Source organism: Centrocercus urophasianus, unplaced genomic scaffold, assembly GCF_019232065.1.
Source record: "Centrocercus urophasianus isolate 14NV4802_14NV808 unplaced genomic scaffold, USGS_Curo_1.0 seq_34, whole genome shotgun sequence".
NCBI lineage: Eukaryota > Metazoa > Chordata > Aves > Galliformes > Phasianidae > Centrocercus > Centrocercus urophasianus.
The window spans coordinates 4877258-4892476 of NW_024884911.1; the positions used below are offsets into that span (position 1 = coordinate 4877258).

At 40.9% G+C, this 15219-nt stretch overlaps 1 protein-coding gene across 2 annotated transcripts in view; it reads right to left on the reverse strand.

The window, feature by feature from the left end:
* The window catches only part of SETX (senataxin), a 28745-nt gene extending 15691 nt beyond the window's left edge, over positions 1-13054 (reverse strand). The window contains exons 1-9 of one of the 2 annotated variants that reach the window (XM_042830665.1): positions 12896-13054; positions 10970-11150; positions 8818-9028; positions 8550-8659; positions 8194-8413; positions 7797-7916; positions 6604-6775; positions 5384-5474; positions 215-4705 (exon numbers count right to left, since the gene is read on the reverse strand). In XM_042830665.1, coding sequence (XP_042686599.1) covers positions 215-4705; positions 5384-5474; positions 6604-6775; positions 7797-7916; positions 8194-8413; positions 8550-8659; positions 8818-9028; positions 10970-11149 — 5595 coding nt within the window. In that variant the 5' untranslated portion in view covers position 11150; positions 12896-13054. Of the gene's footprint in view, positions 1-214; positions 4706-5383; positions 5475-6603; positions 6776-7796; positions 7917-8193; positions 8414-8549; positions 8660-8817; positions 9029-10969; positions 11151-12895 lie in introns of those variants that run through there. The other variant, XM_042830666.1, reaches the window with a different exon arrangement.
* Positions 13055-15219: the final 2165 nt, after the last annotated feature.

The following is a 15219-nucleotide window of genomic DNA, read 5'->3' on the forward strand; positions in this document are numbered from 1 at the left end:
ACGTTATGAAGAGGAACAACTTTTTTTAATATCCCCTACTGCACGCTGTTGGGAATGCGCACAAAAAAGCCTTTGTATTTGTCCCAAGTCACTCCTGTGTTCAGATGAATATCTGAACCGATCAAGAACATTTTTGTAATGTGAACAGAAAACAGTTTTATATCTCTTTCCAGAGTTCACTAATTATGGTTGATTAAAACAAAGAAAAACTTACTGTTTCAAAGGCGTTTAGCATCATCAAGGGGAAAAACGTATTAAAATAGTCATTGTATCCCTGAAATCTGATGGGAACAGAGGCGACTACAGATTGTAGGAGAGTATTTGGAGGTCCAAACTGCATGGAGTTTGCAAACATTTCATAAGTCCATTTCAGAACCTCCTTAACAAAAATATTATGATCGTGCTGCTGAGCGCCAAGAAAAGAAGAACAATGCTCTGCTCGGGCAGGCCGTCTGGAAATATTTGAAGCATTGTTGATGTGTGTATTTCGTGGTTGGAGAACGTTATTAGAAATACGAGGCTGAGGAATATTAATGGAACCTGGAGTCTTGCATGTTAGATTTCCTGTTGGCGTAGCCTTTTCACTCGGTGGTCTCAACACAGCGGGTTTTGCAACGCTAGCTCTGCTTTTTAAAGCTTGTGGTTGTTTTTCAACATCTTCAAGATCTTTGCTGAAGGCTGCATTTCGTGAAGAACTTACTGAGCTGAAAATTTTAGTAGTGGAAGGTTTTCTAGGTGGCAAAGAAGGCTTAGCAAACAGGTGATCTGATTCTGAATTGGCGGCCAAATGCTTGCTACAGCAGTCTCCTATTTTTTCCACCTTCCCCATACAGTCTTTGAACTTACATTTCACAACAGTCAACGGCTCATTCTGCTGAAGGTTTTCAGTACTATCTATTTCCATTTCCTCTGTTCTTGTAGTAGCTATAGAACTGTCTACAGCATCTTCATCCTGTGAACACAATTCCATATCCACAGGATCTAACTGAGTTAAAAATAAATCATCATCATCATCATCGTTGTTTTCATCTGGTTTGCACTCATTTTCTTTTGAAGTTGCCATTCCAAATTCAGGCTGGACAATGCAACCTTCTTCTGGTTTACCTTTAGCATCTCCAACTGCAGCAGAACACGGACTAGAATCCATAAGTGCAGGAGGAATCATTACATCACAGTCTTTTGCTCTGCTTGAGTCTGAACAACTAGAGACAAGTGTAGTTTGCACAGCCTCCTTCTCCACAGAGATGCTAGCGATACGTTCACTCTCATCGACAGATGGATAAAAGGTCTCTCCTGGTTTTTTTTCTTCTTGCTTTTCAGCAGATGGTTTATCAAGACATTTAGCCTTTTGTTTGACAGACTTTGTATCCATTGTGGATGCTTTTTTGCTTCTATCCTCAGAACTCCTCGAAATATTTTTCACTCGAACGCTTTTGCTGAGCCTTGTTTGCTTTAAAAACTGAAGTTCTTGGCAAGCTAGCATTTTTTTGTTAATTTGTGTAGATAAACTCGGATGAGCAGCTCGTTTAAGTTTCCCCCTCTGCACACCTCCAACCTTCCCTGCAACTTTTCCATAACTACGCAATTCAGCTAGACTATCTAACGAGCGCTGGGATAATTCAAATGCTTTGCGGGGTGCCTTTTTCAGACCAAGCTTTTCCACTGTTGATGTTGGTGCAGGACACTGTCGAGCTTTCTTTGGAGGAACAACAGCAGGCGTTGTCCTGCCAGGCTGAATTTTTTTTAACGTGCTTTGAAGTAGTTTTTTAGTTTGTGTTGTATTCAGAGCCGTTGCTTTAGGACTTCTCTGAATAGTTCTTGCTACCTTAGATTTACCTATATTTTTACGTGGGCTCAGAGTACTTTTCTTCAGTGCCAGCTTTGAAGCTAATGAGATATTGGATGTAGAAGCTCTGGGTTCAGTCAAATCTGCATTCAGAATTAAGTCTTTATCAACAGTAGTTTTGTCAGTAGAATTCTCCACTTCATCTTTTGCATTTTCTTCAGCAGAAAATTCTTGCAAAGCTGAATTAGTTACTTCTGTATTATCATTTTCTTTCTGGTGAGAAGTGTTTATCTCCTCCCCTGTCCAGCTTGTTTCTTTTTCCACAGCATCATCACTTACATAATCTGTATCATAACCCCATTCATTTGTGTGATCCTTCAGTAAGCCATCTGAATGACTGCTACCAACCGATGTTGAAAGCCCGTCTTGTTTATACTCTTGAGTATCTTGCCAAACTGAAAATACATCAACTTCTGTTTCAAACTCAAAGTACTGAGAGTCACAGTCTTCAAGAGGCAAGGGAGAGCTTGGCATCTTTGATTCTGATTTGCTATGTGTAACATCATGCTGCATTTCTGACAAAGGTTGCTTTTCAGGACACGTATTTTCGTTAATTTCTTTTGTTTCCTTATTGACAGTAACATTGTTTTCTTCATCAGAAGAGTCTAAAATTATAATGGTTTTATTGCCATGGCTATCAGTATCATAGAGAGTCACGTTACTCTGGGCACTGTTGGAGGATCTTACAGCACTTTTCACTTTCCTTTTAACATCACATGTATTATTATGCATTGAACTTTCCTGACTTGACTGTGATGGAAAATTCACACTTTTGGCATAAGCAGCTAATGACAATTTACTGAGATCTTTATCGAGCTGGGAGTTTGTTAAAGTATTATCTCCAGAAACCATCCTCACAAAATGCTCTTCTTCATTCCCCTCTAAATCGTTTTCTCTCTTGAAATATTTTGAGCATACTATCAACCTTTCACTTGATTCACATTTGGTTGGCAGTGGACTGACTGGAAGAGCAGCATTGGACATATCTCCCTTATTTTCAAAGCTAGATGGAACGTGACCACTTACTGAATTTTTAACTGTACAGGATGTCTTTGAAATTTGACCTTTACGGTCACATTTAAGTAGGTCTCTTAAATTAGGCTGTTCTTGGTCTTTAAGACGGACAGACTTCAACAACAAACTTGAGTCATCTTTGGTGGATACGTTCTGCAGTACGGTGTCACTGATATTTGCAAGCAAAATACTGTTATCTTTGTTTCCTTGCATGCCAGGTTGATTTTTAGCAAAGCTGAAGCAGTCAAGTGGCATCTCTCTTCGTTCCTGGATTTTGGAGACCAGCCCGTATTGAAAAGCACTTTGCTCCCATGTACTTTCAGAATTCCTTGAAACATTTGCCGATTCTCTGTCTTCATTTTCACCCACAGCGTTTACTCCCTGATGCTTGCAACAGTCTTTCCTCATGCACGAACTACCAGCGCAAAACACAGGTTGCTCTGCTTCTGAAGCACTTGCTGCAGAACCACAATTTTTCAAATCCACTATTGGAGTTAATAGTCTAGAGTGCCCTTCAGTATTGGGCATCTTCATTTTCAGACACACAAGTCTATGCGTACCTTCTTTAAACTCTGAAGAGGAACTAGGAGACACTTTTCTTCCCTTTACATCTGAGCTGTAAACATCCTCTGGAGAATCAACACTAGTCTGAGCAGATAGACACATTGGTGATACGGCTTCTGCTTCCTGTTTGTTTTCCAACACTCCAATTCTTCTAGAATTTGAACTCTGAATACTTGTATTAAAGCCCTGATTACCCACATCACAGTTCCCTGACATAAGATCACTGTTCCTATTTTCCTGAACTTTCCCATGCATTTCTTTTGCAAATGATTTCTGCAGGCATTTGCACTGCTGAGTTATCAAGTCCTTAGGCTCCTTTTTAATATTTACCAAGAGGCAGTCTGTAGAGGTCAAAGATTTTGAATTTTTAGATGAATCGGTACAATCCTCTTCCCAAGAACTATTTCTGCCTGTGAAAGAGTTATCTTGACAACGTCCATCCTCACCTTCCTTTGATATGAAGGCAACCGGTGAACAAAGATTCTCTCTGCCATGCACACTCATCTTATCACCAGGTGTGCTCTTCTCTTGCTTCAAAGAAACACTGGGTAAAGCTGCAGAGTTTGCACTGCTTTCCACAGATACAGACACATTCACTGCTCTGCTCTTTAAGTTTCTTATAACCTGCTTTAAACATACTTGTAATTCCTGAGTTTCTTGGATGTTCAGCTGCCAACCTAAAGATAGATTTCCTCGCAGAAGGAGATTGAGTTTGTCTAAATATTGCTTGCACAGTGCATGCTGACCGATCTGATAGCCTTCTCTAAGAAGGCTGCGTATCAGCTGCACACAAGCATGCTGCACAGAGTTAGAAGCCTGTGAAGATACTGTCGATGAACCTCTTGCATAGCTGCCAGCTGCTTTTTCAGTACACCGGGTAAATGCAATTGCTGGAAGCTTAGCACATCTCACCACTGCTTCCACCCATTCTTGAGAGCTAATCCACAGCAAATGCAGGCACTTTTTGTTTCTGTGTAGTTCAATAATCGACACCAAGATCAAAAGAAAAAACTCAGAAACTTTGTCACACCGCTGGATTCTTTCATTGAGAATATCCTTGATTTCCGAACAGAGGTAGTGAATGACCTCTACTATATATGCTACACCCAAGTCCTTGAGATCCATTAGTGACTGAACAAAAGGGATGAACCACAGAAACGTGCTGTCATGGACACGCATATCTTTGCCAATATCAGACTGAAGAACATTAGCCAGTGTTTGCATATCTTCATACATGTTGGGGCAGTAGTCCGGACAAATAGCAGTTTTCCACCCAGTATCCTGAAAAATAAATTAATCATGAATTATGATCATTATTCACATCTTCACAGTTCCATCTGTCTTTGTTTTCCTAACCTTTCTGTTATTTTCTCACATATAAGGGATCTGTTATTAGTTAACATATAAGTCAAAATCCAAATGAAAAGACAAAAAAAAAAAAAATCAAACTACTATACACAAGAAAAAAATATTTCTTCAACTAACTTATAAAGCCAATGTAGAACTGTATTTCCTTTAAAAAAAAAAAAAAAATCATTTTTAAACCTTCCAGAGATGTTATCACAATGACATATTTTAACCTCAGATAATCAGCTATCCTATATTTAAAGCCCTTTGTTTCTCCGTATCTAAATTGAATTCAGAGTTTTCCTTCAGGTAATGGTGTTTGCCTCGATCTCAATACCAACTTTAGTTTTAGTAGAATCCCTGCCTAATTCATAGACATGTTCTTCTTTCCTTCTGCATCCTGAAAGTATCAGAAAAAGAAGAAAATGGCCAGTCCTGCTGCTGCTTAAGGCACACAATACTGACTTCACTTTTTTTTTTTTCCTTTTGCAACATTATGAAAATTAGTAATAGAAACAGAATGTATTCCCCTCTATTTCAAAGATGATTTAAATTGACACTGTCATTCAGTAATCAGTTTAAAAAGCCAGTAAAAAATATAGCTGTTAATACCTTTTGAGGCTTTTCTGTGTTATAAGTATATACCATCTGACTGCAAGTAACCATTTCATCATCGTAGTTTGTCTTTGATTCAGATTTCGCCCTAAAAAGAAAAATTAACCATTACATATTCCACACAGCTAGCAATCAGAAAGCCAATCAGCCAAGACACGGACTTCACTTTTAAAATACTGACCATGTCACTACTAGAAATTCTCCTAGCTATGTTTTATCACTGACAGTAAAAACTGTGAAATCTTATTCTATCCTGCTTGTGAAAGAGTGGGAAGCAGAGAAGAGGGAGGAACAGCCTCAGAAAAAAGAGTTTTTTGGTAAGACGTGGATTTGACTGATTAAATAGAACAAACATTTAAAGTCAATTTTCTTTGAATTTTTGATCCCTAAGTACAGCCAAATTATGGCTACACTGGCATGTGGTACTCATACATTCACTCCAGCAAGACCAAGAAGCAAATAGTGATGTTACAAGGTAAGGCTTTACTAACTTCTCTGAAATGAATACACGCAGAAAATGTATAAAACTTTTGTGATCATACAATACCTTTTAAAAAAAATCTGGAGAAATAATCAAGACTTAACGTGAGCTGAAAGTAAACTCAAATCAGTCATCATATAAAACTACAATAAAATCTAAAACAGCATCATCCTATTGAAAATTCTGGAATTTCATAATTCTATTAAGAGTCTCAAACGTGGCATTTTTCTTCAACCTCAAGTATGACTTGGTTATGACACCAAGTAAGCACTAAGCAGTTAGCAGGCTTTCTCACTGAGAAAAAAAAAAAATCTGAGTATACCTGAGATATCAAGTAATCAAAGAGAAGCAAGCACATACTTTTTTGAGATTGTAGACGGCCTACTTCAACTTTGCATTGCTTGAAGTTGTCAACACCTCATTTTTCTCCTTGCCACTTCCCCAACATAAATTAAGGCAGCACTGACAAGGAAACAAATACCAAGCTATTATGCTACCTGATACTAAGATCTCTGGAGGCATTTAAGGCCAGGCAGGACAGGATCCAGGGCAGCCTGACCTAACAGTTGGCAACCCTACCAGTGACAAGGGGTTGAAACTAGATGATCTTTCAGGTCCCCTCCAACCTAAGCCATTCTGTGGTCATAAAGATTGCCCTATTCCAGTAACAAAAATCACCTATTATTAAAAAAAACAAACAACAACAACAACAACAAAACAAACAAGCAAAACTTACCTTATAAAGCTATTGCGTATATTCTTTATTTCATTGTTATAGCTCACACTGTTGATAATTGTTTGAAAGGCCTGGACGGGATCAATAAGCTGACCCCATACTTTAGCTCCAAGCTGATCCAAAATAACCATGAAACAATGCAGCGCTGGCCAGAAGGGGTCAGTGGAATCATCTGAAACATAACAGTAATATCGGAGAGAACTGAAATGCAAGAGCCCTGTGTGTTCCTGGACTAGGGTGAAACTGATTCCTACTGCAGCTTTTGTTCTGTGGCTTTTTTTTGTTTGTTTAAAATGAAGTTAACATGGATTTAACTAGTTGAGTAGGTTGCAATTATGCTTTTTAACCCCAAGAAAAAACAATTAGGAAAAGTCGGCTTAATTTGTTTGTACAGAAAGATACTGCTTATGCTGTATTTGATCAACAGGTACCTGGATAACTATTATTACCACTTCCCTGCTCTGATAATCTAAAAAACAAAGCAGTTCTTAGTTAAGAACTTACACCTCTAGGACAATTTATTCTTCAAATTTAAGATGGAAGCAATTAATTTTCTTTTCTGTGTGTTTTTCCTTCCTCATATAAGGTGACACCATATCCTCAACATGCATACTATGTTATAAACATCTTCATAAAGGAAATTATTTCTCTGAAGGGCAGCTCTAGTCTCCAGCTCACAGGCTTTTCTAGAGCTACGCCATGGCACACTGGCTACAAGGTTGGTTCAAGGGCTACAAGCCTAAAATCTAAAGTCCAAATAAAACAGATGCAAGAATCAGTTTTTTAAGCAAGTCCAAAAAGGCCAAAAGGTGTTTTGTTATTTCAGTGCTAAAAATTCTAACATTATGCCATAGTGAAATGTTCATTTCCATATGACCTGTGAAAATGATGTGGGAGAAATGATCAATTTTGTTCTCTTCAAGCACTACCATGTTTTCTCTTATTAGGAGTTCGTCATGAATGTCACTTTTCAGTATTTGTCAGTATAATCCAAATATTGCAAAATACTGACCATCTCCCAGGAGACAAATAAGCCCCAAAGCTGAAGTTTTATCACCCCAGCATTATAATGCTAAAAAAAAAAAAAAAAAAACCAAACTAAACTACAAAGTACTATAAAAAATAAAAACAAAAAAGATAGAAATGAATAATAAACTAGAAATCGTCTCAATCTCATACTAAAAATTAGTTACCATCTGCTTCCTTCTCCATGGTGTGAAGTATAGACTGCATGAAGTCATTCTGTTTGTCTGGGCCCAGTAACAAGGAGTCCATAGCTTGTTCTTCCAGCACTGTTAGCAACATACAAATGCCTGCAAGAAAACCACCTTTCTGTACATTTCTGAAAACTTGTTTTAAGTTTCACCAAATCAAGGATTTTCCAAGTGTCACTACTGCTGTAAACTCAACCTAAGAGATCAGCAGCAATATTTAACTACCTGAACTACAGATTGCAGATGTGCAATGTGCAGTTTCTCCATTTGACAAGCTCCAAGAGAAACCAAACCACTTGAAATAGCTCAGACTTGAAACAACTACTTACCAGACAAGTTACAAGCACAAGGCTCATTTCAAATCAGAAATACTCACCTAGCCAATAGTTCTTGTAGTTGGTATTATCATATAAATGGGATGGCAGAAGAATGAGTTTTCCCTTTTCGATCACTGAAGATCTGTAAATATCTGGACTCTCAAAAAGCCCCAGTTCAATAACTTTAAACAAGCAAGTCAACACTTCCTGTAAGTCATAGTAATCATCCCTGTCAACCTTCCCTAAATTCCTTGCTGTTAGGATGGCCCAACGACGAATCTAAGGATTACAACAAAAACACATACACAAAAAAAAATAAATAAATAAAAAAAAAACCAACAACACAGAACCACTTAGAATCTGTTCTAACATTATTAAAAAAATCAAGCTTTATGGAACAGAAAAAGTAACTTACCACTTCATTTGGGTGTACCAAAAACAGATAAATTCCTGGATATTTCTCAAAAATCTGAAAGGAGGTGTGACTTTCTTCCATTCTACACAGCACTTCTACACAAAGCTCACCTGAAAGGAGAAACATATTTATAATAAAAATAAATTTATCAGCTCATGAAACAAACCAAGAAATTGGTACTCTGGTTTATCCACTATTTGCTATTTTTGTCTCCTTCAGTACAAACAACACCATATGCCTTTCCAACTACATGCTAGAGGATACATACTGACTTTCTCATGCAGCAGCAGATACGGGTATTTCAGCATTTCTATAAGTGGCACTCTCAGGTTATTCTCAAAATCTGGGCCAACATAAACAGGCAGCTGTGTCTCTCCATTCTCATCCACTATAAACAACTCATCATCTTCTCCAGCTTCTTCTCTCATGGATTTTTCAATGTGGGCTATGAGACGGGAGGTTTCCAATTCCAATAAAACCTATTCAGTGTGGGAGATGGAAAAAAAAAATAAAAATCAATTTTTAAAAATACTGCTTTTGCAAAGAAAGTCATTAAGAATATTACTACAAGGAGAAACTCTGACCAGATTTTCAAAATTTGCAATTTCATTTTGCAAAGGTTCTTTCTTGACAGGGTACATAATAAAATTTTGCAGTGGAATTCAGCTTGTGCAAATGACAACATCCTCGCTCCAGAGATAATATTAAAAATGATTAAAGAAGAAAAAAAAAGAGTGGCATTAAAACTTCAAGCATTTTCATAACTCGAACTGTTCAAGTAATCATTTCAGGCAATAGGTAAAGCACGGCATAAACAAGTTAATGATACCAGAAAAAGGCATTCAAAAAATAGAAACACCAGTTTTAAAAATCTTTTTTTCTCATGTGACATTTTGTGACATAATAATGAAAGAGTGAGAACATAAACAATGCAAGCAGAACAACTGACCTGCTGAATATTTATCCAGAATTCTTTCCTTACTATATTAGTCATCTAAAATAACTGCTCCAATTAGAAATCAAGGTCATACCCCACAATCAAAGCACGCAGAAAGGCACATTCAGTGGTTCAGTCACCCCACTTAATTCCAGCCTGCAAGTGGGACTGCCCTCTAGCGGTATGCATTTTTGTGGACTCCTGAGAAATCTCTTCATATAAAAAGCAACAATGATTGATCAGCTACAAATATTCATTTGGCATAGATAAGGACACCACACATGCAAATAAGCTTTCCAAAATATACAATGGGATGCTAACAATCATCTTAAAGTAACAACTTAGAAGCACCCTTCATTGTTTTCAAGTCAGTTTCACATTGCTAAGGACTGCCAGAGAGTCCTGCCAAGCAAGTACCTTAGCCTTTTGACTGATTCAGATAATCATCAGCATCCATACTAGGCTACAAAAACACATGGGCAGAGTTCCAAACTTGGATTGTCTACCCATATCTAGATAATGGTTAAAGGTTAAAATTATATTTATACACACACACACACACATTGTAACAGTGGGCTCAATCTCTCTTCCCACCAAGATCTTTCCCCGGGTCCATTCACTTGCAGTCCCTTTTTTGCATGAGTCAAAAGCCATGAACTTATCAGTTTATCTTTATCCCTTCGTTTCATGGCACACCGTCTTTTCAACATCCTGTTCAGTCTGTTGTCAGCAGATTACCCACTGACTATCTCTTCTTTTCTTCTGCTCTTTCTGATGGTTAGATTCCGGCCCAGCCTTAGCGTGGGGCAATACAGAGGAGGAGGCCCACAGTCTCAGGACAACACGGCCTTGTAAGCAGTTTATATTGTGACTTCTGCACTGGAACACAGACGGGTTTTATCCAACTCTGTCTCTGTTCCCTTTTTGGAATTTCATCTTATCTCCTACAAAGTCCCCCACGAGCTTCTATGATTATGACTATCTGATCCCCAGCAGCTCTAAGCCTTTTACTTTCTTTCCCGTTAATTTCTATCTCGTACACACGTGCAAAAATCAGAGCTTTGAAACTCAAACATCGTTGGAAACTGTGAGTGAAAAATGAAAGCGAAACAAAAAGAGGAAGAACTCAAAACTGAACAGAAGCCAATGCTTTAAAAGCAGAGCAGTTAATTTGCTTGGCGTACAATCTCTTGATTTGCTTCAAGCTATAATTTCTAAATCAGTGACTTTAGTTATCACTAATTTGAATATATGCAAAACAAACAGGTCTTCTCTTATGCTTTGCTCTATGCAACCTGGTGTAAAAAAACAAAAAAGCATGGTTAAAATTCAACCTACCATTTTCCTCAGTCATTGTAACACAATTCCTGCAAAAAGCTCCCCTGTATACTGAGGCCAAGCCACTGAAGCCCCTTCTGAAGTTTTCCTTCAGTTTTAAGCTCTCCTTGCTAAGTAAAGGTTGAGAGTCAAAACACTCCATTACCCGATGCAAGCTTGGCAATCTCTCCCTTGCTTTGTGGTATTCAACCACGCACTCCAAGCAGTAGCAGAGGTCATCGTTGGAACCTTCAAGATCTTCTGGGGACAACTGTTTCGATGCATAGCTCTTCAGGTATTCAGTGGTATCAAGACCACTCGGTGTACACCATCGACATACGTTCATTCTTTAGAAAGAAAGACAATGAGATCAACAAAAGTCTTAAGACAGAGTGGTCAAGTATTTCCCTCCAGCCATAACAGCTGTTTTAGATAATGTAGGCACTTGCAATTAAACAAAGAAACAGAACATGTGAAAAACGTTACATAAAAATTGCAGTGGGCAGTTTTCTGTATGACAAACATTAAAAACACAGCCACAGCACTACAAAAAAGTCACATTATATAGTCTTCATACTGTTGAAAAACCCAAATAATTTGTCAGGATAGCTCTTCTGACAAAAGTAGATTTTATTCACAATTGCAATGGCAGGCATCCTGCAAGCAGGAGCATGCCTGCAGAAACAGCATTACTTCTTTTATGCCCTATTACCCTATGCTTATCCTTTCTCTCCTCTGGTTCTTCATTGAATGAGTACTTCAGGATCACAAACCTTCCTGACACTTAACATATGGATACTGGTTAAACATAAACTGTTGCCAGCTACTGCGAGAAACTCTCAGAATCAAAGATTTCTAGTTAGGCAAAGATTTTAGTGATAGCAGCAAAGTTTTTCCCTTATTTCAATAATGGACGCCCGCCCCCTACTGGCAAGCGAGAAATTGCGCACCAGTCAGCGAAATGCATTCCGCTCGATGCCCTAAATCCGACGCAGGTGATGTTCTCCTGGCACTCGCTGGTTGAACCTCAGGCTCACAGGCCTCCCGACGCTGTTGCTATGATATGTCTCCATATAAGCTCTGTTACCAACCTGTTGTTTTTAGGTATTTTTGTATTTTCCTATGGCGACAGCAGGGCAATGTTGCCAAAAGTCAGCACATTCGTTCTGTCCCATACTAGGCTATCTCCTCCCTGCATATTTACCTTATCTTGTGCCTGTCTCTATTCTAGCTGAGCCAATGCTCCAATCTCAACTTCACTCCATTCAGCAACTTCCTTTGCGAAAAACAACTCATAACCCTCTTGTGAAAGAGTTATATAAGTTCATTAAGAGCCTACACTATATACAAAGAATACTGGAAACTTCCAGTGCAAAAATACAGTCTACCTCTCGCACTACATATACATATTGCTAATTATCTAACTTGTCCTCCTTAAATTTTCTATCTCTGAGGCCTCATCTGCCCAGCACCAAAAACCAGCAATCTTCCAACATAATGAGCCTAATGATATCCTTGTTAAGGGTTTTTGATTTGTAAAGGCATTATTGCACTGTTTAGGAGCGGGTTGTTTAACTGGTCTTTAACTCAAGGCTCAGAGGTATTCCAGATGGCTGGACAAACAAGAGCTGCAGTCTGCATCCCTATAAATTACTCCATCTGCCTAACCTTCATGACTGTAAATCGTTTCTACCTTATCTACTAAGCGTGTGCCCACGTGGAAAGTTCATACAAAGGACAAGTGATGAAGACCACCAGAGACCCCCGGTGAAGTAAAAAGGACTCAAAAATAATTGTTAGTACTGATAAAGGATGCTAGATGACAGCAGAGACCATGAAATGAAATACTTATCTTGCTAGTTCTAACACAGAAACAACATTCCATTCCTACAGAAGCTACACAGCCATCTCAGATCCCGTTAGTTCTAGTGGAGCACGAACACTTAGAATGGCTGCATAAAATGAGCACTGGCAACAGCTGTCGTTCAGCACAACAACGAATGCAAAAGTGAAACCCAGGTAAAGTAGAACCACAGATTTCCTCATAGATAAGGCACTGAAAGGAAAACAAAGCACCAGCGGTAGGATTTACCTTTGGAAAAGGAAGAGATTTGCTGCAGGAGCCCTGGGTCACATGGTGGGATGGCCTCGGGCTGCCCTGTGCTCAGGGCCGGGGGTCAAAGCCTGCAGCCACAGCTGCCCTGCAGCACGGCACAGCACAGCCCATCAGCCGGCACTCGGGCTGTGCTTCGGAGACCTTGAAGAAAACAGGAGTCAGAAAATCAGCTCAGTAGCTGCAGGCTAAGAACTGCTTCGGTTTCTGGATTAATAGACTTTGTCTCTACGCCAAGCAATCCCCTCCCGAGTTGCTAAGCGTCGTTTCTTTCCGTTGCTCACACGCAGGCAGTACAAATTCCACTCACTTCGTTCTGACACAGGTGGATTTACCCGAGCACCTCAAGGAACAAACCTGCTAAAAATAAGAGACCCCTCCACACACACAAACGCCCCCAGCAGAAAGAAGCTCCGACCCGCACTCACCCCATAACGGCTCCCGCCGAAACCCACACCGACCCCAGAGGAACCCCCGGCCTCAGCAGGGATAGAAGGCAGCCTTCTGCTTCCTCCCGTCCCAACCACCTCCCGCCCCGAGCTCACAGCGCCTCAGGAACCAAGAGGGGCCGGCGCTACCTCCACAGAAACAGTGCAGCTAAAAGAAAGAGAAGGGAGAACAGAGGTCGGAGCGCGTCGCTTTGCAGCAGCGAAAATCAGCATCGCGGGGCCGGGAGAGCCCGCCTCACCTGAGCTCACCTCAGATGGCGGCGCTTCCCGACCCCACCCGCCCAGCCCCGCCTCACGGCGCGACCCCGCGCTTCCGGTCCGCTGGCGGAAGTTGGCGCCGCGCGGGTCCGGCGCCCTCGCGTCCTTAAAGGGGCAACGGCCGCGAGCAGGTGGGACCGCCGCGGCGGGGAAATTGAGACAGCTGAGCGGTGCTGTGAATGGAAGTGCTGACAGAGCCCCGAACTTGAATGATTTAAGCGCTAAGCTCATAAAACCTGCGATCAGCAATCTGAGCCTATAAACACCTGGGAGAAAGCTTCGAGGCCTGCGATGCAACGGAAACCGTCCGGGCTGCTGGGGGTTCCGAGGAGAGCAGCGCCCTCTGCCGGGCAGAGCGGGGATGTGCAGCCAAGGCCTTGCTTCAGCCTCCCGGAGGAGGGGTGGAAAAGCCGTGCTCGGCCTTCCTGCTGCCCCGGGGTCGCAGTTTCGAGGCCTGGCGCTACTGCAGACGCAGCTGTAAGCCAGGCTGGGATAACGGCAGCCAAGATTTCTTTCTACGCCGTTCATCCCATCATCAGTGCTCAAAGTGACGCGGTCAGTTTGAATCTGCTGTGATTTTTGAAGGACTGACGGTGCTTTTAGGCTCAGAGGATCTGCCCCGCTCTTTATAACAGCCTGAGGTAGAGCTCTGTCGCTGTTAGTTCTGCTGGGTTTGGGAAGTTCGTGCTTGTTGTTTATTTTTTAACCTCTACCCAGAGTTGCTGTTTTTAGCAATGACTCAAGCACCCACACGAACTAGTTGCTTCTCCCTCCTCCACCTTTACAAAAAAAGCACAAAGGGAAAAGCTCCTTGCTTATCCTCTCAAGTGCCAGGACTCACAGAATGGGATATGATTTTGGAAGCCTTCTCCTCCTCCAATGGATGAGAGAGTCAGCAACAGCTCACCAAGGAGATTAGGGGTAGGGAACTGTTTTCACAGAATGGCCAGGGTTGGAAGGGATCTCAAGGATCACAAATCTCCAACACCTTGCCTCATGCAGAGCCACCAACCTCCACATTTCATAGCAGCCCAGGCCCCCATCCAACCTGGCCTTGAACACCTCCAGGGATGGACAGGCATCCACAGCCTCTCTGGGCAGCCGTTCCAGCACCTCACTGCTCTCACTGTAAAGAATTTCCCCGACATCCAACCTCAATCTTCCCTCCCTCAACTTAAAACCATTTCCCCTTGTCCTTGCTTTCCTTCTCCATTCCCAAAGCCTGCATGAGAATGACAAGTTTCCCCTTTTTTGCTGTAGGAGAGGTCAGATCAGTACCTTTCTCAAAGCAGCCACAGTAGTGGTGGCCCCAAGTTCACAGTTCTTGCACTGAGTGACTTGTTAAATGCTGTTTCTCCATTAAAGAATGGATCAGCAAAACTCTTCCTGTAGAATTTTGCCTTTGAGCAGGTATAAAATAAATCCTGTTGTGGAGGTGCAGGTTTGTTCCTGTGAGATCTACCCTGCAAAATCTGCAAGCAACCTGTTGTGCTCTACTCCACAAAAATCTCCACTCTATCTTCTGAGAGACTAAAGCCAGACTACAGTTAACATGGAAAGTTCCCATGTAACATCCTTTGCTTCATGACAGCCAAG